General features: G+C 35.3%; 1 protein-coding gene across 1 annotated transcript in view; it reads right to left on the bottom strand.

Annotated features, from left to right (window-relative positions):
* Nucleotides 1–25,936, bottom strand: part of GPATCH2 (G-patch domain containing 2) — a 120,145-nt gene that overhangs the window by 85,713 nt on the left and 8,496 nt on the right. The window contains exons 2-5 of the mRNA XM_027641581.1: nucleotides 24,452–25,165; nucleotides 19,160–19,221; nucleotides 11,135–11,317; nucleotides 9,923–10,002 (exon numbers count right to left, since the gene is read on the bottom strand). Coding sequence (XP_027497382.1) covers nucleotides 9,923–10,002; nucleotides 11,135–11,317; nucleotides 19,160–19,221; nucleotides 24,452–25,165 — 1,039 coding nt within the window. The remainder of the gene's footprint in view (nucleotides 1–9,922; nucleotides 10,003–11,134; nucleotides 11,318–19,159; nucleotides 19,222–24,451; nucleotides 25,166–25,936) is intronic.

Below are 25,936 nucleotides of genomic sequence, written 5' to 3'. Positions count from 1 at the left end.
GAAAAATTACTGCCTAAATAAACAATTTTCACTTCTCTAAACTGAGGACAAGCTTCTTCCTGGATCTTTAAAATCATAGTCTCATACGTGTGAACGCAGGTTTTAAAATCAGCTATCAAACAAGGGACTATCTAAAGTTAGTAGTAAGAAAAGGAAAAACTATCCACAGCAAAAATCTGCTCAGAAGCAAGTAAGAGTTTGGTGAGTCCAATTGCAAGGGGCAGAGCGGAACAGATTTTGAGCAGCTATCAAAACTGTTGGAATTGAAGGGTTCACTTGACTAGTTACAGTGGTTACACTCTGCTTTGAAAAAAAGCTAAAAAAGCAGCTGCCATGTCCCAGCTGAAGGGACAGTAACCAATAGGCAAGGACCAATACACTCCTGAACCACTCCATCTGGAAGTGCTGATTTTAATAAACCTTTTCTTGCAGTCCTCCTTATTCCTATATATGATATGTAATTTGGTAACTGCACAAATGGTTTAGAGTACACGCAAAAGAAGGATTATTATGCTTTTGAAAACATCACACCAACATTTTATGTAGGGTTTTCCCAAAACGTCAGGAGACCATTAAAGAGGGGAGTTTTGAGTTTTCCTCTGACGCACGTTATAACTCACAGCCTTATTAATTTTCTCTGATTATCTTCAGGGAATGACTTTTCCATTCTAGGATTGATTATTTCCATTTATTTAAAGTAAGCATTGCTGCCTCTGATACTGCATAAACATAATTAAGAAGGCATTCACTTCTAAGAGATCTTCAAAATGAATGACTTGCAGAAAAACATTAAACAAAACTTTTATTTCTGTAAAGAAAAGCTTCTGCATTCAGTTACGTGCTTCCTTGCTCTAAATACCACTATAAAAACTATCAGACAACTATCAGAAGAGGCAGTTCCTGAGAAGTTTTGAGTACCTTTTTTTCTTCTTTAAAGTACACTGTCAATACATGTTTGATTTTCTTATTTCAAGAAGCAAAATAGTAGCAAACAAGTCATTGTCCTGCTAAGTCACAAGTAGGTTAGACTACAAATGTGGTCTGCTCCACTCCTTTATGACTAAATTTAACAGCCTAAAGAACACTGTCTTTACATCTGACTAACTGAAGTCACAGCAACCAGAGAGAATGGTAAAGGAGGACCTCTCCATTCCCATATTCTTTCTCACATTAGAAAAGAAGTAGAATAATTTTCTTTGCCAATTCAACTTCAACACAATGCATCACGTATGTTTCCTGCTTTATTTTCTGTCCTCTGTTTTGAAGTAATTTGATATATGTATTTCCATGATGAATTGCTGGAGAGAACAATAAAGATCCAGTTTAATTCACTATTTTTACAGCTACCTCTAACTCTTGGATATGAGCCATATGAACTTAGATTGTATATATAAAAAAACCTTCCAACATATTAAATAGGAGTTTGTATTTTTGCTTTTGTTATAAATCAAACAAGATTAAAATATGCTGATTCCCCATCACTGCCTTACAGTAATGATTTGAAAAATAAGATGCTAAATTACATTGATCACTTTTCACTGATGCCTCAGAGCTTTTTGGATTTTTAACTTTTGTAGTTTTTAGAAGTAGTCGGGTAGTGAATGTAGATTTTAATGTAGCTGTATTATATCCCTTACCCTGTAACATAATGTTTACACATACCCAACCTTATTATTCCATTCCATATCAATTCCTCTAAATTCTGTTAGTGTGTTTAGTCTTCTTTTCAAGACAGAATTGTAGAAAAGCCCAGACCAGAAGATATCACACAGACACAGTGACCTTCAAGCCCAGAACGCTGGAGAAGCTCCAAGGACTGTGTGTGCTGTGAAGAAGATGAAGATGAGGAAGAACGGGTCCCAAAGACCTCCAAACCCAGTTCCCGAAAGGCCATGTCAGGGGGCAGAACTGGGGGTGGACAAATCTGGGATTGGATGGACCTTATTATAAAATTATAAAACCATTGTCATGTGTATTCCTCTGGCCTCAGGCCTAATTAAAGGACCTGCTCTCTTTATCTTATCTTATACACTAAATTGGCTTGGAGTCTTTCTCTCCGCGTTCTCTTAAGGCAACATCACACAAGAATTTTTTCAAAATGTATTACAACAGAACTAGTGAACAAAACAAATGAGCACATCTGACTATAAACAGTGATTCTATCTTCCAACAAATCTAGAAGGTCACTTAATAGATCAGTCTAGAGATAAGAGTACTCCTATTAGAATCTAAAGTGCCAGTTTTCCCTATACATGGCCACCATACGAAATGCAGCTGAAAAAAACAGAGAGACTATTTTCAAGTTGTTCTGTCTATCTGTAGCCCTCATTCTCCCATACCACCTATTAAAGGCAGAAAGACAGAAGTTTTCTATGGAGTGGAAAACCCACGTATGTGAAAGAGTTACTATACTTTGAATTAGCAAGAAACTTTCAACTGTTTAGGAGCTGTATCTGATCTTCTACTTGCTTTCAGTTAAAAAATGCTAAACAATGTGCCAGCTGAAATCACTGTCATGATTTACTTGACATTTATGATGCTGTTACAGCATAAATGAGATGTTGCTCATAAGGTAAGCCACAGTATCTCGGCAAGTGTTCCTTCCCTACTGCACGTGTTTTTCTGTCTGTTCTCAGCATTAAACAATCAACTCCCCCATCAAGCTCAATACAAGGAAATACAACCCCTAACTTGACTCGGGATACAAGATGCTGTTCTTGTATTGGTCTTCATCAATTCTTCGAAACACTGCTATTGAGGCATTAAGGAAATTCTAAAAGAGACATAACTGAGTGAAATTTTTGCAGAAAAGGTACTAAGAAAAGGTACATTTAAAGACAAATTCTGTTAGAATTGCACTGAAACATAAAACATCAAAGAACCAATAGGGACTTGGGAAGTCAAAAAAAGCAAATCCAAAATGTCAGTAGAAGAAACATTTCATTCAGCCACGCACTAGAAAGTGGGATTTTTTTTGATAAGCAGCAGAACACAAGAGGAATAATTATGCTGCCTCATATTTTGAGGTCAGAGGTTTTAAAAATCATTATTATCTGTAAAGACTGCTATGAAACTGTATTAAATATGTTTTCAAGGCAGACACTAACTGAAAAATGAGAGACATCATAACATTATTTGTCCTCATTTAAAATGAACTTAAGTGAAATTGTAGATGACTATCACTTGAGCGGTTGGGTTGAGGTGAATTACAAGGAATACTGCTTAGACTAACAGTTCACAGCACTTGTCACCATGAATAAACCACAAAATGCATTTAAAAAACTAAGCAGCACATTTGGCATTTCTAAGACTAGTGCTGGAGGGAAACTATTTCGCTGAAGTGGGATGCTGGTTTTGACACTATACTTGAAAGCCCAAGAAGAGGCTAAGTCACCACATTCACTTTAGCTAGACAGAAGCTAATCTGTTATATTTTAAGGGTATGTTTTGATCATCACAGCAGGCAAACTATCTCAAGAAAAAACACTGCGAGCTTTGTGGCACAGGGTCTCTCTTAGTCATTAAACCTACAAGATATCTTCATTTTGCTGATAAAGTACAATTGTTATCTCTAAGAGATGTTAACCTCCTGATACATTCAAACTATTTTTTTTCTTGATAGTCACAGATTTTGTAAGAATGAAACCAGGATTCTACACTCTAATTTACAAGACAGGTGGTATAGAAGAAAGAATAAAACCCACACATGCTCACCTTCACCAGTAAGTGCCTTTACAACTATTACAAACCAGTTGAAGATTTCTCTATTTTAATTACGGCAGAGGGTTTTTACACTTATGTAATGGAACCAATAACAAAACTGAGTAAACTTAGATTTCACGTAATCTAAACATCTATTATTCAAGTGACTTGTAACTCCTACTTGGCTAATGAACTGCAGCTTCAAATGAGACAGAAATGTTGTGGTATTATTTGTGCCCGTTTACTGGTTTGATGACCAAAGATTTTCACTAGACAATTTCAGGTGACACAAAAATCACTGTCAGTTAAAGCAAACACAGGTGGTAAGGCAGACTTTATTAAACCATTCACATCTCATAAATGACGGGTAGAAATCAAACCCCTTCATAACAAAATGACACCTATACTGACAAATCTAATCTATTAATTCTAGTGCCCTGCCTTGAACAATCGCAATACAAACCAACTGTGCCCTATGTAGAGGTACCACTGTTGGTACTACTAGTGATGGGAACTCCTTTGAGAAATACTGACCTACCATGAAATGTGATACAGGTAAAATTATGATTTTTTTATAAGTATGCTAAGCTATTACAAAAGTCACTAAGCAGCTTTACTCTTCCATCAGGTGCTTGCCATCACAGGTGGAAGTTATGTTAGGTTTGTATCATTATAAGAGAAAGACTTACCAAAAATGCACTTGAAAATACTTTGTGGAAAAAAGAAGCTCTCACTATGCAGAATACATAGTGATGATTAAAAAGATGTAAGAACAATGAGTAGTTCCTCAAAAAATACACGAAGTTAAGAACACCACAGATACTTCAACATCATTCCCAATATTTATACTTCATTTTTGAAACCTACATTGTTTATAATGGGGTTTTGAAATCCAACTGAAGCTTCTTTTTCCCCTTTTGTTCATAGAATGGTTTGGGTTTGAAGGAACCTTAAAGTTTATTAGTTCCCAGTCCCCTGCCACAGGAAGGGATACCTTCCACTAGTTGTGGAACCACTGTTTTCTCATAAAATATAACTATTTCAATGTACCCAAGTTTTGAAATCTAGAAGTGTGCCATTTGACTCATTCCTCAGGAAAATTGTAGCATTTCTGCCAATAGTAAATGAACACTGGAAGAATCAAAGGTGGGGCTTAAATTGCCATAGCAGCAGCATCTCCTCTGCTAACAACCTGAATTTTTCTGCCTGAAAAAACATATCTGCAGGAAGTACATGAGTGCAGAAAAACACCCACTCTCAAGGAAGTTTCCTCTCTTCATGATGTAAAACTAAGTTACTGAGTTAACTAAGAAGACAATTAAAAGAGTACGACTTATTCACTACATTTTGTATAAGCAGATATCAATTTCAAACAATTACAAACAAGAAAAAAAATAAAAGGAAAAGCACACTGAGAAATGCTTTTAATAGTTGAAAATATTTCTGATGACAGGAAATCTTAAGAAAAACCTCATTACAAAAAAAAGTCCCCTACTTTTCTACTGGCTTAAAGGAAAATTCATTTGCAGGTTTAGCAGCATAAGGTTTCAAAATGTCACCACAGATAAGTTCTTTCAGGCACTTTAGTGATACTGAATTGTTTTATCTGACTGTATATCACTCATCCAATGTAGAAAAATTCTTCACAACACCAAATACACTTTAACTTAAGAAGCAGTGTTTTTCTAAAAGTTGTAGAGCATCTATGAAGAGGCTTCTGACCAAAATTGTAAAAACAATGCCCAAAATACTCTTTAAGGAAACATTCCTTGGATCAATATTTCTTATATATTAACAGTTCACTCAATCTCCAAAATATTTTGACAAGAAAAAAGCTCCTGAACATACCTGGCTCTTGGAAAGAACCTAGAAGCAGAAATGTCTGATTTGCTTTTACATTTTGAAAACTGTTTTAAAAAGCAAGAGTGCTTAATGCATCTTTTCTCCTCATGTCAATAGAGTAGTAATCTGTCAACAATTTTTTTTTTGAGAAAAGCTCTTTTATCTTTGAACTTTTGAAAAGAGTCACAAGATTTGACAGAAACATCTAGATACCTTCAGAAAACGGGTCTTGGAAATGCAGCTTTCTTTCTTTAAGCCCATTTTGAATAATTATGACTATTTAGAGTCAAGCTCAATAGTACAACTGTGAAACAAATAAATCAATCTAGGAGTGCAAGACTTACTACAGGCTGTCTTTAATATCATGAAACCAAGCTCCATGACAAAGGTGATGGATGGAAAAATTGGCAGTCAAAAAGAAGCATCTTTTTTACTGGTCATGCTTTTTGCACTTTAGTCCAATGAAATCTCTTACCAGCTGCCAGCCCAGACAGGGAACCGAGGCAGCAAGAGAGGACACGTAAGAGTTCTCAAACAAAACGCTACAATATCTCTCCCTGTCTCAGGGAAAAAACTGTATCTAGAACCACAGAAGGAACAGCTGAGACAGCAGCACTGATTTTTAAAACTTTCACTTATTTGTACGGAGGAGTTGTGAACAAAAGCGAGATTTTTCAGTCATTGAGTACTAAGTTGGGCAAACATTTTGAAGGAAAGGAAAAAACAGTCATGCTCTATTTTCACTAACTATAATTATTAACTCTTATTTTCATTCATTAAGGCTTTGTGCTCTCCCCAGGAATCCATCTGAGAAAAGCATGAAAACCTTAATCGTTTAAGGTAAAGAGTTCACTTAGTATTCTACATCATAGAAATGAACCTTCACAGCTCCAATGCATCCAAAATGTTATATTTCAGATTTTATTCTATGAAATACTGAAGTTTCACATGCAATTGGCCGGAGAGAATAGAGATACAGTACTAGATAAGTGATATGGAAGTATATAAACATGCATAGAAAAAGACTGAAAAAAGCATTCCTTCTAAGAAATCAGTGTTTTACTCATAGAACATTACTTTTAAATTGTAGAACTTTTGCCTATGCCTAACATAAAACAATGTGGGGGTTGAGACTACTTGATCAGGTCATATATAACCACAGAATTCAACCAAGCAAAGTAAGATTTCATGCAATATACCCTATTAAAAGAGTATGTTAAATACTGGTATGGTATGAAAGCACATATATCATGTTTCTCATTTTAACTACAAAGCTACTACTATCAACGTGGCATGGTATCAGAAAAACCTCGTTTTTCCATTTCTTTTCAAATAAAATTTAGTTACAAATGCTGCCACAAAACAAAGCAATGAAGACATGGAAAGTCAGCATTATAATTGCAACCCAAAACCTGACAAACCATTTAATTATGGATTCCATAACAAACGTGCCTATCTTACATGCACTGGACAATCTAAAGGATATAAGCCAGTTGGGATGAATGTTTTCTTTTTTTTCATTTTCTTGCTCAGCTTTTTCAGTTGTCATCTGCTGTATGACAACTCACTCAACCTGCACATTGGATTAGGCAAGTATTTCCAAAGCATTTGCATACTAGGTTGTATTTACTTCTCTCTTTCTTGTCCAGTGTTGTATGATCATTGAAAAAGTGTTTTGACTCAAAGGCAGTACGCTTGATAAAAGAAAGACCCATGAGTTTACTCAAATTAAGCAACTCATCCATGAAACACAGGAAGAGCATCTGGACAGAATCTAAGCACCAGTTGTGGCTACTTGAAGTCCACTAACTGGTCCATAAAGAGCAGCCTTCTTCCTCAGATCCTCAGCTCCCACTGTGGTGTGAAAATGACACACGCTGGTTGTTTCCCTGGTCTGTAACAAGTAATATTTACACTCTTAGCCTGACATTTCTCTTACAAGAACACACAGAGTCAGGCATTAAACACTTTTTGAAAGAGGATGATGATATATCAAGGTGTTGTCACAGCTATTCATTCTCCCTTCCCTAAACCTGCAATCTCTCTGAGGCTTCGCTAGTTGCTGTAATTGTGAACATTCAACCAAACTTTTCAAAAATACTTAAGCACACATTGACTGTATGCAAAGAGCTAACTATAAGCTCACATTCCCCAGACACAAACTAGGCATCCTTAGACTTAACACAAGATACAATGTGTGTCTTCCAGGCAGTGTATCTTAGTAGGAAACTCCCTTTTTTTTTACTTTGTCTCCCTTTCAAGCCTGTGAAAAGCAGCGATACAGACATCAGACTCCTCGCTGTTAGAATTAATTCACACCACAATTCTGTTCAATAAGTCGAGTCTGCAGTGTTCTTTCCGCAGGATATTAATCTTTCTAAAAGCATTCTTGCTCTTCCTCACTGTTACCCTCTAATAGCAGTAATTACTTCTTGTTCTGTGTTATCAGATGTCACAGGTATTAAATGACTTTTTTTTTTTATCATTGGATTGAAGTATCTAAAGAAGATTTTCTTTAAGAAGCAATCACTGACAAAAGGAAGCACAAGAGCTCTGGTTTATATGGCTACATTTGCAAAGACGGATGCAGCAGATGTGCCCACAAACATAAATAGTCATTAAGGAGGTCAGAAAACTGCATCTGCAGAGCTAACTACACATCCATTCTTTATATGCACTCCTGCCTAAACATAGTGACTTAGAAGCTACATTCACATGCCAACCTTCTTCTACAATATTATGTAAATGATATATTTAATAATCAGTAATTTAGTAGATCAGCTTGGATTTTTGGTACAAAGGGAACTACCATGTTTATATATGGGAGATCATGACTGGAAGACAAAATGGGTTCCTAAGGACAATCTAGAAAGCATAGCAGAAAATAAACATTAGGATTTTTTATTATATATATGCATTCACAGTATATCTTCATCAATTGAAATTTAATCACCTTTTTACAATTTAGAGGAAAAGGCAGGTTTTGGGAAAGTTAAGCCATGTATCATCAATACCATGAAGCTAACCTATCAGTTATAATAGCTCCTATAAAATACCAGAGTGAAATTGCAATAAGCCTAGAAAATGGGCTACAAATCCCAGATATGCTCAAGCAAGCACTGAACCAAAAATAAAAATAGGTAGATAGGAAATCAAGAACTAGAGAGCATTCATCTAATTCACGACCACTAACACAGAGATCACAGGCCAAGGTTTTAAAGCATCTTATTCAGCTCCAAATGGCAATTACTGGACAGAGACTTCAATTATAAAAACCTTCCCTCTGCAAATCGAGTTAAATTTCAATAAGTTCCTTTCTATTCTCTCCACATATAATAACTCTTATATTTCTCAGAAGTACCTTATGCTGTTTAGGTAAACTAAAATTTGAAAACACGTAACGTTCTCAAATAATAAAGAACATTCATGTTGTAGTATTTATTGTACTGGCCATGTTTATCACACCTGATAAAGAAACTCCCACATTCTTTCTTGTCCAAACACTATCCTGATAAGAAAGGAATAAACTGTGCTACAATTAATACATTTTAACATTTTAATTTAAAAAGTCAAATCTCGTTTTTCATGCCTTCCTCTAAAGGAAAAAACTGTAAAAATTCACTAGAAACTTATTTTAGAAAAAAAGCTATGGGAAAATACAATTACTGGATTGTACAAAAATGCAAGGACAGCTGTAATTTTTTTACTTCACTTATAAACATTACTCCTAGAGCTGAAGGCACTTAAAACCCCAAACATCTCATTTGCAGTTACAGCCTTAGAAGAGGCTCAGTCCAAAGAAATGTGTGAGGTCTGTGACAGGTACATCACAAACTTGCTTTAAATTTTTTGAATACACCCCCTTCCCTTGACCACACAGATGTCAACCAAACAAAAGAGAACAAGGACACATTTTTCAAAGCAGTTTTTAGGGAGAAAAAATGTAAAACAAATCTGATTTGTACCACAAATCATCCTAGAAATTTTTTATTACCGGAAAATCTTTGGTTTGATTTTCATCGTAAGAGAAGAGAAACATGTTTTCCTATAGACATAAAGTGCATAATGAAACTGTTGAACACAAACACCTGCCTGAAAATCTTTTCCTTCACTCAGTTCAAAAGAAGTACTGACAAACAGTATCCGACTCTTTCTGCCATTTGAGTACAGACAAATATTTTATTACAGAGAATTGCAGTGAAAAGAGTCAGGGTCTTTTTAAAAAGAGCAAACACACTATCAGGCAGCAGTGGCACTGTAGTCTTACTGTTCCACTACCCATCTACAGCACTGGGGAACAAACATGAGAGGAACATGTTTTTTTTAAAAAAACCTCTCAGAACAGTGCACATTAGCTAACAATAATGAAAACACCTACCAGTGCATTCTGGTTTCCTGAAGCCTTTTTTATGTTTCTTGCTGGCATTCCATGAAGATGACTACATCTGCTCTGGAAACCTACAGAAAAAAAGTATGAACTGATTTAAGAATACTTCCTATACCACAGAACCAATAAAATTCACTATTACATAGCAATCTATAAATACGAACTCAGTTAAATAAAACACACTTATTATTGTCAAACATTTTACTGGTGGAAACAAGGAACACAGAATGGGAAAAGCGAGAGAAAGGACAAGTTGTAGTGAAAATAAACCTTTCTGCAGCTATTCATACTGCCATCCTGGGTTCCATGCACAGTTGGCTGCATAAGCAGAACATACTGAACTACAGGAGGAAAGTGATGTTTGCATCACTTACAACTTCATTAGTACTACAAAACATTAAATCTGGCAAATCTGCAGAGACCAAGAACTCAAAAACAATTCCAATCACCTAAAAAAGAAGTCTTACAAAAGAATTCAATACATTCAGTGTGCAGAGTAGTTTAAAAGTGATGTGACCACTGCTCACATAGAATTTGAATGTGGAAGGAGATCCTTGTGGCAGAGGGAAGGTATAACAAAATTCTTTGGCAGCAACCTGAGATCTGACAACTTCTTTAGACAAGAGTGGTTTTCTAGCTGTAAATGCAATCTAATGCTGGTAGGACTTACCACTGGTTACACTGGATCCACAGTTGTCTGAAGTGTTTTAAAGAAATAAAGAAAAAGGGTATTTTCTAAGTTAAAATCTCAATTCTTGCTCTAAAGGAATCCTTTCCTCTCCTCTACACACAATAAAGCCTGACCATAAAGCAAGGTAAAGCAGATGGTCATAGTAGTCTTTCCAGCCTTTGAACTAATGAACTTCTATAGAATTCTATGCATTATCACCGAAGTCAGGAACAAAACTGATTACCTAGATTCGCTTTACATAACACTTAATAATTCTCAATGCAAACATCAGGACAACAAATAAAAGAGCAGGCTATCAAAATGAGCTACTTTACATTTTCTGACTTTTCTGATATTTGATGTTTTTTGAATTATTTCTCCCTAATGATACCTTAAAAATTAAATAGTTCAAGGAAACAAATTGGTAACTCCGAGATCTTGTCCATGTTTTATATATTTTATATAATCCACGGATATCTTTCTACTGTACCCAAGTGATTCTACAGCTTGCATTTGCTTGATTGGCTACTTACCTCTCCTCCCTGAACGGGACATAAGAGGGAAAGTACCAGTTAAGATACTTTCAAAGACTGGATCAGGCAATTCTCTCTCCAGTTCTGTGGAGTCTTCTTGTTCCCACCATGGAATCACTCCTGTAATTCCACATGCTCCACCAGATTCATTTTCATGAAACCAATCACTTTGCTCATCATCACCTGTGTGAGGGCAGTATCCCCAATTCCCCCCAAAAAAGAGGGAGGAGTAGAGAAGATAAAAATTAGATGTTACCATCAAAAATACTCTGACAGGATTATTATTTCTTTTGCTTTATAGCTGTCTGACAATTACTTCTATATAGCAGTTCTATTTGGAAAATGTTTCTCAACAGCATGACATGCATTGCCATCAATGAAACATCATAAAATGTAATGTTTTAAAACCAATTTACAATAGTGAAAACAATAATAAACTAGTTAATCCCTTTGGCAATAACTGTGGGGAAATCCATTTAAGTTACTGCACTTTACATATTAACAAAAAACAAGCCCTAATCTCCTGCAGGGAATTAAAAGGTATAAAACTGAAACTAGTTCTTTGCAGCTGATAATGGTATATAATTAGCTTAATTTCATGATTTGTATGGCTAGTATAAAGGGAAAACAATCATGAACAGATGTGACTAAATGAAGTTAATCTGATTAAGTTCATTTAGAAATAAGTTTTGAAAAAGTTGATTTTAAATGAAAACTGACAGTATCAGATGATTGAGAATTATCCTGCATTATACTACAAAGCTGGTCATTTTTACTGACAATATTTGTAGCTGTAGTATTTAAATACTTGGATTTAAAGAAAAAAAAATTAAGACAAGACTGAAATCTGATCTTAAAATTAGCTCATAAACACACTGGGAACTAAAAATAAATTGCTATATTTATTTTAAAACACGTTCTTTCATACAAAACATGTAGTTTCAGAAGATCAGAAAATATCTTCAAAAGACATGGTAAATTTCCTTTCCTATGCCCAAAAATTAAATTTTAAGTATGTGATGTATATTTTAATTCTACTTCAAACTATCCAAACCATGCCTCAATATTTCTGCATATAAATTATCTGTTTGTCATTTAGATTTTTATTTGGGGAGAAACTAAGCAACATACAAATGCAAGAATAAAGAGCCAATTTTCCAGAATAAGAAAGCATCTGGGTGTAAAATTTCATTGCCACTCAACCCCACAATGGGAAAATACAAATAATGAAAACCCAAGCTAAAATTTGGGAAAAATAAAATTCAAAACAATTTCTCCAACTAAATTGTTGCAACATCAAGAATATTTGAGATCAAGCACAAGTGAAAAGTTCTGTGAACAGTCAATCAGGACAAGTACTTCAAGAAAATATAAAATAATTAAGACCCTTCACTAGTCACTTGCAGGTGAAATGGGATCTTTATGTCTTTAATGATCACTACTAAAAGCAAAATTAGCAGAGGCTAAACAACAGGACCTTTTAGATGGAGGAAGGAAGAAACAGAGGTGAAGAGATATATAGGTCAAAATAAGGTTTAAATTTCTTTGCATTCCTGGAGCACTTCAGATTACTCTCCCTATTCATTCTAATCCTCATTTATAGTTATGACAGTCACAAAGGTGTTCACCATTAATTTTATCCTCATTTTTTTACCAGTGTGGGCTCTTTGGAGGACATCTAAGAGTACTGAACACGGACAGTGGTGGTGGTGATAGAAAGAGAATGACACCTTTTCACTAGATTGATCTGTGGTTCAGAATTAAGCTTGAAATCCTTTGTTTTGATTTTACAAGCTTTTATGTAGATAAACTTTGTCTGAACATTTTGTCATGAGAGCTGTAGACACATTGACTAATAAGAAATACTATTAGGAACTCAAAAGTATTCTTGTTACACATAATTAATCTACAAAAGTAAGTACAGAATTCTGAAATGGCTCAAGGACAGAAGCCTGTAAGAGGTATGTTATGCAGTCTCAGAAGAAAGTTGGAATTTAAGACCATGTTGGTGGACTGCATAATAAGACAAAGAGCAGCTATGGAAGAAAAACAGTATCTTCCCTGTTTGCCCAATAACAGTTCTTTGGGAAAAAAAGGGATAAAATTACTTTTCCTTTTTGTGCAATAGGAATATTAGGATATTAAGCAACAATCTTTTAAGATATCTTAATTGTTATGCTACTGTACACTTCCCCAAGCATTTCAGTTCATTACTGCCAAAGGTAGGCTTAAAATCTGAACCTCAGGCTTTTCCCACATGACAGAAGAACCCAGGTCTTTAGCTTCCTTGCCTGTGCACTTTAAACATCTCTGAATTCTCTGACTATTTGAAATCATATTATCACCCTGAAGCAAGCACAAACCTATTAGTACTATTCTTATCCAGGTGAAAGCACCCACGGGCATTTTGTTTACCAGTTGTTCTACCTCAAAGGGTGACATTTTCAAAAGGATTCAGGGAAGACCACTGCATTTAATCATATCCTCACCTCATATACATATATATATATAGATATATATATAGATATATAGATATATAGATATATGCAATAAAACACAGGGGGCTTCCAGCCCAAGAGTTTGGTAACCAAATACTTGGATTTTATCCTACTTAATTTGCAGTTCTCAAAAGGCAGCACAGTATCCATAGCAAATGTGATCTTACAAGAAGCAAAAATTCAAAGTAACACTTTTTGCTTCAAAAGATTCACTATACTGTCCTTTCCTCTCAGAGATGTTGATTTAGCACAGAACTACAATAAGTTATTACACTTTTCCAAGGTACAGGGAAGGTAAAAAGACCTCCAGATCTCCAGAACTTAAGCCCATGCATTCTCCTAAACACATACATAAAGTACATCCAACTTGTTTGTTTATAATGCTACCACTTAAAGGAATTACTTCAAAGTAATTTACATTCAATTATAACTGATCACAGAATCATACTATCATAGAAAGTTAAGGAGTTAGAAAATCAATTTAAGGCTCAGAAATGTCAACTTCAATCCTAAAATTTCAAGGCCAGTTTCTGGTTTAATTTATTTAGTTATTTTTAAGCTTTCCCCTCCACCCAATGATTGTTTCCCTAATTTTCACTCTACATTATTGAGTCTACATATTTATGTAATTACTACTCCATGTTAAATTACTTGCTGCCTTCTTTAAGAAGTTTAGAAAATGATTTATGTGGGCTTCTGATGGTTTCTCTATGGACAGAGACACCATTTGCATCACCATCGGTTTCATGTTCAGAAAAGCTTCAGCTCAATCTTATTTTAGCTAAAGCAGTACAGGATTATAACCAACCAACTTCCCACTGCACACAAATAGACAGTTTTATCCCTCTTTCCAGTTTTACTTCAAAATGTCCAGACCAACCTTAATAGCAGAGGCTACATGTGTTTGCCTATAACAACCACAACACACTCAGAGAGGCTACTGTGAAAAGAGTTTGGCACCAGTGTCCTACGAACACCACCTGATACTGTGCTGCTCCGTTATCCATCAACCCGCACACAAGGAGCAGGAGCACGTGGCCTGTGAATACCCTAGGATTCCAGTCTCATTTCCACAGCCAGTGTACCTCTTTCTAGGCAAAAAACCCCCACTGCTAAAAGCTGTAATAATCATTTGGAGACACCAAGAGATTCACTATAACACATATACAGAGAGTTTCAGGAAAGCAGAAGCTTAAGATACCCGTTCACAGAGGCACAATGCATCTTGCTCTTCATGTTCTACAGAGCTACCTTGACAAAAGGTATATATATTAAATAAATATTTAGAATTTCAGCTATTCAGATCATATACAACAACTTAATGTTATTTCTGGTACACTTGCAAAGACTATAAACTTATTGGCCACGACAGTTCAAAACTGGTGTGATTACACTTTGCATTGCACACTCCATCTCTTTTATATATGGAGAACCACACCCTGTCACCTGCAGCTACTGACAAGCTGTACAAGGTCCAGATTTTTCCCACTAGAGTTCTCAACGAGAATTCTTATACTGAACCAGTACTGGGTCATCTTTATAAAGGACACAGTAATAAATATTTGTTTAATCATAAAATAATGAAACGCTATCTTTAACTGCTTAGCCACATCCACAGCGGAACTGACATTCCTTGACCTTCTCCAATTTTAACTGTTTAACACTTTATTAACATAATATTCCTTCCTACTTGCTTAGATTTTAAAAGACATTTCAAACGCTTCATGCTGTGATTTAACACGTCTTAAGTCAACTTTGAATTTCCCCAAGTGTACTAATAAGCGTAGATGAACGAGGAATGCAGAGTGTTTTATTTGCTATACCCACACTATAAAATTCACTGAAGACCATACTTGCAATGTGACTTTTTTCCCCCCAAAACAGGGTATCATCCACTAGTGTCTGAATAATGATAAAGTTTTGTTAACATTGTGTTGAAAGCCTAATTTGTAAAGCATACCTGTAAAATACCTCAAAACTGCAAGAGATCCTACCAGTTAGGCCTATTATGGAGTTGTATTTTATGTTGCAATGCAAGACTAGACCTTTTAGTTCAGAACTTTTCTTTTAAAGTTTTTCTTCACCAGTGTTGAATAATTGCAAAACAGACAATTATGACAATTCCTTTAGGAATAAAAGGAGAGAAGAGGACAAAAAAGGAAAGTCATAAGGACTTTTCATACATAAGCTTCAGCTGTTGTTCAGGTCCTTCAATTACTCTGTTGTCAGGCTCTCCCATCTCCATAGTATTTTGAATTTTTTCCTAACTATATTAAATCTTACCCCAAAACTGCTGAATTGGAAAACCTCTGAAAAAAAATACAACCCATAAAAAGTCACTTGAGGTTTGTTAATAGTTCAGCAGCTATCTTCTTCACTGACTGTACCTGCACTAAGCATTTTCCATGATCTTTAAGCTTCTGCTGACTAACTGTTCAGGCTATGCAGTGTTTCACAGAATAAAAACATTTGCCACATTGACCCTGCAAATATCGAGCAACAATTACTTCTGCCAGAAGGTGATAGCGGGACAGGGCACAGCAAGAGAGCTGCTTTTGCTTACATGCTCACATGTAAGCACTTGGATAACTTGGAAAAGGAGGACAAACATGGATAGGTTGAGATGAGGACTTGATGGGAATAAAACAAATGAAACAAAAAGCTGTGAGTACAGGAGCTTCTAAAAATGTTAGATGGCACACCACATTATTAGAAGTCAAACAGAGAATTTTCAAGTCTCAGGACTTTCTGATGACAATTAAAATGGATGTAGCACTGCCCCCAATAACAGCTACACCTGGTTTTTCTGAATCAAATTATAAAAGTTGAAATTCTTTCTCGAGTCTGTCCACAGAAGAGTACAGTTACTGTGGCAGAATTTATTTCCATATTATTCCTGAGAAAAATCAGAAAATATTAAAGGTTGCAAGGTCAGGCACTCCAGAGTCCAGAACTAAATACTCAACTATTTAATTGACTGGTCAAATGCTCCAAGAAACTGCTGCTTTAGTCACTTTCTTGCCTAGAATGTCTGTCCCATAGGAATAATATCCTTTGGAAATTAATTAGGGCTTTATAAGGAGTATTTGTCTGCAATAAATGAGATGTGGTTCCTGATCTCAGAGACACAAAATGAACAAATGTTGCCCTGGAGAACAGGAACCTCTTGTCCTCTGCTACCCAAACTTCCAAGTTATGGCAGGCACATCATTTAAACCAAGTATTTCACCAGGTGACATTAATCAATCTCTGGTTCTCCACTTGACTTAGCAGAAACCTGAAGTCAGAAGTGCAGAAAATTTGAACTACAAATGAGGTCAAGATGCTGATGTTCTGAACATATATCCTGGAAGAGGCAGACTGGGAACACAGGAATAAGAGTGTTGCTTTAAAAACAGAAATCAGAATCAGCCAGTTCTTCTCTTAATACATTTTCATCCTGTCCTCTTCCAGCTTTGTTTATCTCACTTAGGCTTTTTCTTCGCTTTTATCAGATTTGCTTTCTCCTTCTTTCATTCTTGTCAATTTTGTATGTGTCTCAGTTCAGCTATATATAAATTTACAGAAATAAAATAACCTCACCTTACTTAATAATGGGAGTACAAATTACTAGCATTTACTATGAGGGGGGAATAAGCATTATTCGAAAATAAACAGTTTTGGTTTTGCAGTAGGATCTCTGATAGTACCTTCATGGAACAGTCTCACAAAACCAAAGCTATAATGCAGATCTAAAACTGTCTGAGCTCCAGTGTGAAGCTAATGGTCTTCTGATCATACAAAAAAAAAATAATTAGTTCAAAGTAGAGATTAAAAAATAATGTTTTATCAGGGAAATATCCTTTTCAGGTTTAATTACTATTGTTATTTTTATTTATATTTCAGAATACTATTTCAGATCTAATGCTTTCTGCTTGAAAATTGCAATCAAACTGAATCAAAATTCAAAAACCATACAGATAAAATATAAGAACTATAGCTTTACAATAAAGAGCCAACACTAAAAAAGGTAACATCACACCAGTGAAAGAACACTGTTGGTCACTGATCCCTCCCATTTTATCTTCCCACAAAATATATAAGAAAACCACAAAGCAACTGAGATGTTTTCAACCATATTACTCAAAGATTCAAATAATTTAATTCTGGATTTAAGGACAAACCTATTGTATCAGAAGGGTACTTAAAAATGTATGCAACTAGGAAATATGATAGGTCATGTCACACACACAAATACAGATGGCCAAACATTTTAAAAATGGCAAGTCAAAAGAGAAAGTCCAATAGGGAAGCAAAAGCACGTCTTTTTGACTTGTCTCATACCTAAAGACTTAAAGAATTGAAATACTGAAGTTACGAGATGGATTTAAACTTTCAAAGAGAGCCTAAACTCTTAAAATTATGTGTTAGCACAACTGAAACCAGATACTCAGACTGGGAGGTACAGTTTGTGTAGCACAAGCTACGATTGAGCGAGGAAGGTAACACCTCTGTTTTAAGTCATCTCCTCACTGTAATGTTAAAATATAAGATAAAAAACCCTCAAAAAACAGAAGAGACTGAATTAGACATTAGAGAAAGAAAACAACCAACCAAACAAAAACCCCCAAACATTCCTTTAACCTACATTTGTGGAATGGACCAGGATTTGTTTTCTTGCACCCATTCAAGTAGCCTTTGGCAAACCGCATATGAAAATAACCTCCATCACCATTAACTTAAAATTTCCAACAGAAAAGCAAGTCTTAATAACTTGAGAGATTATTTTTGTCTCATTTTTGTATACTGTCAAAGACAGTGAGTTGCTAGTCCATGAGCTGGGCACTAATATGCATAATGCAGGTAAATGTGTTGTACCTAAAGATGGCAATAAAGGATAAAGCTGATAAAAACAACCACCTTATACCTCCATCCTCAATTGTTTTATCATATAAAAATATGTGAGAACATTATGCATACTAAAGGAAAATTTTGAATCTTTACTGAATCTTAGATGAAAGAAAATTTTTTCAGATGGGAGATGTTACACAGCATCCGTCTTCTAGTCTAAATCTTAGGTTGCTGAAAAAGTAGTTTGCTTGAAACTACTTTTCAAGTAAACTACTGAATGAAAAAGAAGTATAAAATCCTGAAATTCTGCCATATCAATTTGGAGGAAAAGAAAGAAAAAAAGCCACCTCAGAAATAGTATGATAAGAAGTACTACAGAGTCCTGTCAGATTATTGGAGGAACTGAGGAATTAAAACTTAGTATAGATGGATTTTTAGGGAGATGCTTAAGTTTTAAGTAAGTATATCATATTTACAGAGACTACTGCTCAAGACAGCTTTTGACTGAGTCAGGCATTCAGGTCACCCTCTGATAACACGAAAAAAAAGCAAAACAGAAAACAAGCTATACTTCAACTCATTAAAACAGTAATAGCAACTGAAATATAGTAATTAACCTATGAAATAACTTGTAACGCTTACAGAATTTCAACTGATGTGGTTTGAGGGGTGGAGAAGGGAAAGATTGTTTCAATACCTTGTCTTCCCTCATCATTGGTAAACAAACCAGCATCACTGCTGCTCAGACTGCTGGATTCACTGCAATAAGAGAGAGAAAGAAACAGATCAAAAGAACAATTGATCTTTCAGTCGTAAAATTTTAAGGAGACAAGGCTGTGCTCAGATTGAACTTAAGCCCAGCAGAGATCGGAGAGAAAATAGGATGATTTTTTTTAATCAAACTGCAAATATCCTGGTTCCATTAACTACAAAGCGTATTATTTTTGGCACATAAAACCATGGGAATCTAATGGTACCCTGACAGTAAGCCAGATGTGACTGCAACGAGGTGCTGACACAATTGATGCATTTTATTATCTGCTTCCATCAAATGCTCACTGCTCCCTTCTTATGCTGTGCAATTCAGCTTGATCCTGGAACACCACTGCTCAATAAAATAGGAAAAGTCTCAATCAAAGGCAGACTAACCCTTCCTTCAGCACATGAAATATAAGAGTCTGAAAATGGAATTACCTTTCTGAACATCATTTGCAAATATTCTGGAAAAGACACTGCTTAAGGTTTCATGACATACTACTCTGACAAAATGAAAAAAGTTTATAACAAAGGTAGCCAATTAAATCAAAATAAAGGTCACCCTGAAGAAAATAAGTATGATCCATGATCATAATATTAACAAAACAAAGCAAGGTGTAGTCTACTTTTCCATGACTTCCAGTATGGCCTTAAAATTAGAATATGTGTTTACAACATCATGTATGCATATACATCTCTAAATTCAAAGACACGAATAGGTATTTGGTTCTTTGCTGTATAGACATTGTTACAAACAATATTCCACATTTCTAAACAGTAAAACAGACTGGACTTTTAATAACACAGATCACAGTTTGTTGAGTTTCACATGAAAAGATTTTTATGTAAACCTTTTATTTTGTTTTTTATCAAGAGAGTAGGTCTTTTAAATAAATAATATTCTTACCAAAATTTAATCACATTTTACTCACATTGAGATCTAGAAGAATTTGAAAAAAACCCCCAAATACTTCTGTTCAGCACACAAATTCAAGAACAAGCTATAAGTGGTATGGTTAACCTTGATGTTCTATACAAGATACTCACAAGAACTTTAGGTCTGTTTACCTTTCTACACTTAACTCATATTACAATATGCACCCAGTCCTACACTTGAAAGTCAACTGGTTCCAATTATTTTTAGCTACTTTCTAATGATAAATTATTTTTATTTCTAAACAACTAGAACACTTCAGAAAATTATTGCCTTTTAAATTCTAATGTCCCAAAAAATAAGCCTCCTTTTTTTAAAGCTTGTAATATGAATTATATAAAATTATTCTCATTTGTGTTTAATTATAAGCATATATTTGGTCTTTTCCTCTCTCTCTGGGAGGCATCCCAACAAGATTCGAAACACAATATAGTAGCAGGAGACACAAAGCAGTGATTATTTTTTAAAAACACATATATATTATATAGACACAGTTCTGTGTTTGAAGATTAAGTTGTCCTAATCTTGGCTGTACCTTAGGCTTACCCATATTGCATAAGCAATACTTATACTCTTTTTTAAACAAAATATAATCAGAACAGACTTAAGCACTTGCACAGTTGCCCTATGCAGAAGAAAGATGACATGCATGCAATGAGAATTGAACCACCTTTCATGAGGGAGACCAAAACTTGAACTTTCTAATGTTGTGAATCCTTGTAACTCCCATCCTCACTTTAATTATAACATAGATGGCTTTACTATCCTTAGATTTCATTGTGCACAATTTTACATCATATATCAACAAGAAAAAACATTCCTTTTTCACAGATTTTTCTTGTCCACTTACTGTTTAATTGTACTTTTTAAAATGAAAGCTCATAAATCCTTTCAACCCTGATATTTCAGCCATTTTCCTGTCAAAACTTCCAATTTTGAGAACAGTCTCCTTCCTTTTTTTAAATAAGATATTTTAATTGTGTAATAATTCTTACTGAAGGACTATCAGTGCACGAAAATATAACCACTTGAAAATAAATTAAAAAAAAATAATTAAAAAAAAGTTTCAGAAAAAAAACCCCTCAAACTAACACTGTCATATCCATGGCAGCTACAGCATTCACCCTCCTCAGGCCACAGTCACATAGGGCAAGGATTACAGTCAAGATAATTGCTACATGGCAGTCATTTCACTAAATAAATTCAAAACCTCTGGAATTAATACATTAATATCTAAGTAACATGAAAGCTGTTATGATGGAATTTATTTTCAGTTTTAATATCATTTTGCACTTCACACTGCTAATTCCTTTGCTTTGTAATGAGAATTGCGCTCCCAGCATGACTTCCATGAAAAAAAAAAAAAGCCACAGACTTCTTTTAGTCCTATAAAATAGTGTATGCAAGCAAAAACTTGGAAGGAACAGCTATGCTATCCAAAAAGCTTTCACAGCTTTATTTCTACACTTCTGGAAACAAAGAGGAAATGACTGTCATTTGTGGTTACTATTACAAACAAGCTGTCTGGTACCTTGGTTTTATATTATGAGACGTGGGCTTTGTCCTGTTCCCAGGAACTGCCCAGCTGCTGTGCTCCCACTGACCCCAGGCTGGTGGGTGGCTGTCTCTGAGTTTCACCGCTGCCTCTTTTCCAAAAGGGGCAATTGAGATTTCTCCTCTCTTTAGTCGCTCTAAACACAAACAAGTGCCAAAGCTTGCAGGGATTAAATATCACCCGGAACACCACACACTGCTGAATTTGGCTGAAACTGGCCAAAAGCTAAGCACCCAGGATATGTGAGGATGAGCAAAGGACAGGCTCTGATCACAAAAATCTAATTCTCAGTGCTTAAAAAAAATATCACAGGAATTCATCTCTAGGATCATTTAGATGCTGACATTTTAAGAGTTTGAAGATTCCTACTACTGCTCCTGAATCCTGCACTTAAAACCTTGTTATTGGTGTGTTTGGCTTTTGAACACTCACACAGACTTAAAAGACTGCAAAAGAAGTGTCACTTAGCATTTTTAATGTGCACTTCAAATACGTATGTTATGTTATTTTCAAGTAATGTCATGTGTACACGTGTATACACTGAAAATTTCTCAGCAATTTTAGAACCAAGCAATTTAATTCCCATTAAAAATTATCGTCTTCGTTTTTTTTTAAAAACCAAAAAAACTTCTAAAAAAAATTTACCTTTTTTTAAAAAAAAATAATTATTGAACTACATTATTGCACACATTATTGAGAACAAAACTAGAGCAGCTTTGTGTACTTTTTATTCTTCCTCTTCCAGTAAGCGTTGCTGAAGTGCAAATCTTATCCAAGATCCTTTGTTAGCTCTCTGTATCTTGTGCAATCCCATGCTCCCTTTTAAAACCTCAGCTTGCACTTTCAGAACATAGTCTTCTTAAGAGAGTTTGCTGGTTCTTTCCAGTTCTGTCTAAATGATCTCAGACAATAAAGGCACTACTGCACTTAAGTAAAGTTAGATTAAAACGAGTTAAAATTATGCACATACAAAATATTCGGATACAGTATCACCTGAGAGGCTTAGATATGGTGGATTTCTAATCACATTATGAAATGTAACTTTTTTAATTCAGTAATTTCCAAACTTACTGGTACAGATGACCACTGGAAGAAATCCTGTCAAACAACAGACCATCACTCAACCACGTGCACAAGCAGAAAACAGTAGGAGGATGAGAATGGTTTTAAAGACCATTTACTGGGGCCATATACATTTGAAGTATGATTTGAGAAACTGCATCACTCGGGGTAACAAAACATAAAGCATTTCGAAGAGGAAGATCAACTTTTAAAACAATAACATCTCTTTTGTGAAAAAAGACATTCAGTCTGACCTGAGAGTTGCTCAGTTTTTGGGATCCTTATTGATCACTCTCCTCTCCACCCAAAAATTAGCTACAGAATTTGTGATCTGAATAACTGTTATCCTTGTAGCATAACAGAAGATCTATAAATAAAAAAGTGACAAGACTATGGACACATGATAAATTATGCAGTGGTTCCTAGCTTGAAGAAAATTTTTAAACACCTGTCTTTAGGTACCAAACTTGGAGTAACAGAATGCCAGTATCATCAAAGAAGAGAGTTTGCTAAAGGCTTCCTGACAACACACACTCCTGTGTTGCATGGATGAGTTCTGCTCCAGTAATTAAGATGCTGGGAACAATGTTTAAGGCTTGGGATTAATTCAGCTTTTTCAGCTGCTTATTGTTCACAGGTGAGGGACAAAGCTAGTATGTAATAAAAAGACTTGGGACTTTTCTGTCAATAACTGGAGTTAGTCACTTATCAACACTGTTTTTATTACAGCAACCAATCTGTCTGCTCTGGTCAAAACCCCTGGATACTCTCTGCATCTCAATTCTACCTGTCCAGTAAGGAAAAGTCTTAACAGTTCACAGATAAAATGCCTACCAAAAAGAATAGGAACACTAGTGCTGTCAAGCAATTGATTAAAATTATATCTTCTAATGTGTGTCTTTCTTGTTGACACTTCTGCATTCAGAACCAGGTACGTGGAATAAACATAATCAAGTTTACCAGGCCCTGCAGTTAACATCCCTTGTGTATGGTGGAAAAATGACTTACACCTTACTGTGTTGGCAAAACAGTACTTTGGAAACAATTACCATTGTAGTATGACTGCTGTCTGGAATGGATGGATGAGGTGTACTGCCAAAGGGTCATTGTTCCTCCATTTTTCTAATGGTAAGCTCAGGTGTTTCTGAACTGTAAATTGGTTTTTGCATTTCGTAAATGATGTATATCCTTGGCAACCTGCAGACTTTTTATGCCCATACCACATAAGAACATACTGTCTAAATGGTGACTCTAAACACTGACAACCTTTCTGACAAATAGAGATGACAATCAGAGCACCAATGTCTAGAAATTGGAAAATCACTTAATTCTTGTCTGAGAACTGTCGAACAGTTGAAATATCCAGAAAAGAACATATTAATCATATGTATACTTTGTCATTCTTAGTCTTGAAGCAATTAGAATGTATTATTTCAAGAAAATATTTTCTTGGTTATTTCTCTGCCCCATGACTATTTTATGCTGAATTCCTTAACCTGAGCAACTCATATATATTAAAAATAGTATGTAAAAAATTAAGAGTAATTTATTAAAACAGATACTATTGACGCTAGAATTTTAACTCTGGAATTAAGAAACAATCCTAAGACTCCCAATACAAGCAACTGTAATAAAAGCAAATATTATCCAAAGTTTCTTTAAAAAGAAAGAGAAAGAATAACCTGTCACTCATGTTCTCATCTGAGCCTTTTTGTTCCTCATATTCCATTTTGTCCTTATTTGCTTGGTTCACTTCTTCATTTTCTATAACAACTCCTTCATCCAAGATTTCTGGTCCTTGACGAGCTGCAGATACTTTTCTTTTTTTCACTTTGCTCTTGGAAAACTCTTGGTGCTGGTATGATTTATTGTTATTGTCCATTTCTTGATCTCTGCTGTTATCCTGCTGCTGAGTTATTGTCAGTGCATTAGAGACTTCTGATGGCAGATCTATTGCCATCCGTTTTACCTTTCTTCTCCTGCGCAAAGTTCTGTTTCCCAAACTGTCAACAGCCAAATCTGGCTCATGCCACAGAGGTCTTTTGCCTCTAATGTTATTTAAGTTTGAGGAAGGCCTACGTTTAGCAACCAACAGCTGGTCATCAGAGTCGCTGTGGTCTTTCTTATTAGCATGATTCTCCCTGTAGTCTTTGTTTGATTCCTCTAAACTGGAATCGGAACCTTCACTTAAGCAGTGACCAGTCTCCCAGGGATGATGGGTGGTAAATGAACGTCTTTTCCGTCCCCTCCTTTTCCTTGCCTGTCGCTTTAGAAGACAAGACACACTTCTAGAATGATCTCCAGTATCAGCAAAACCTCCTCTGGCTTGCTCTGAACTTTCTTCCAGTGCTGAGACCAGATCATGAACCAGCTCCTCCATAGTCCTACTGAAATGCCTAAATATTTCAGGGAAAAGAAAATACACAAGAAAACAACAAATTAATCTGAAGTGTTAAGCATAAACTATAACAATTTTATTTGGCAAAATCATTTGGGTACTTTAGGCAAGGTAGTAAATGTCCATCCTATAAAGATTATTCCATTTCTTCCAGGAGACAAAAACTCACCAACCAGTTCTCTGCAATTTGCAACACATCAGTATACAGTCCTTTTAAAAGATATCTTCTCAAACTTGGAAAGAAGAGGCAGGCAAGGTGTTTCCCCACTTGTTTCTGGCCTCACTATTATTGTTTGGTTTTAATTCACCTCATCACATTTTCATGATTTTCAGCGATTCCATGCGACAAGAGCATCAACAAAGACCATTTGCTCTAACTGCAGGTAAGGAGCATATTTTAAATTCATGAATGGGAAATGGAATATATCATATTCTTTCTTGATAGTACATTAAGGAGCCCTGTTTAAGAGTTGTCATTATTATAAAATATTTTTAAGGATAATTATCTCCTGGTGCTGCCTAAATGCCAAAATGAAGTTAAGACAGCAACTCTGACAATATGACTTTGTTCTTAATTCTGTCTTTCCAAATGGCTGATTTCTGTTTGATTTTAAAAAAATACTGATTCAGTGAAGTTACATTAAATTGAGAGAATACTAGCTACAAATAATTCTAGAGTATTAAATGCAAAGTCTCCTACCACATGCAGGCACTTACATCCATAGAATCACGTGCTTGCACGAGGAAAAAAATCCCTAAACACAGGCCT

Source organism: Corapipo altera, unplaced genomic scaffold, assembly GCF_003945725.1.
Source record: "Corapipo altera isolate COAL_440 unplaced genomic scaffold, ASM394572v1 48b, whole genome shotgun sequence".
NCBI lineage: Eukaryota > Metazoa > Chordata > Aves > Passeriformes > Pipridae > Corapipo > Corapipo altera.
This window is presented reverse-complemented; position numbering and strand designations above follow the sequence as displayed.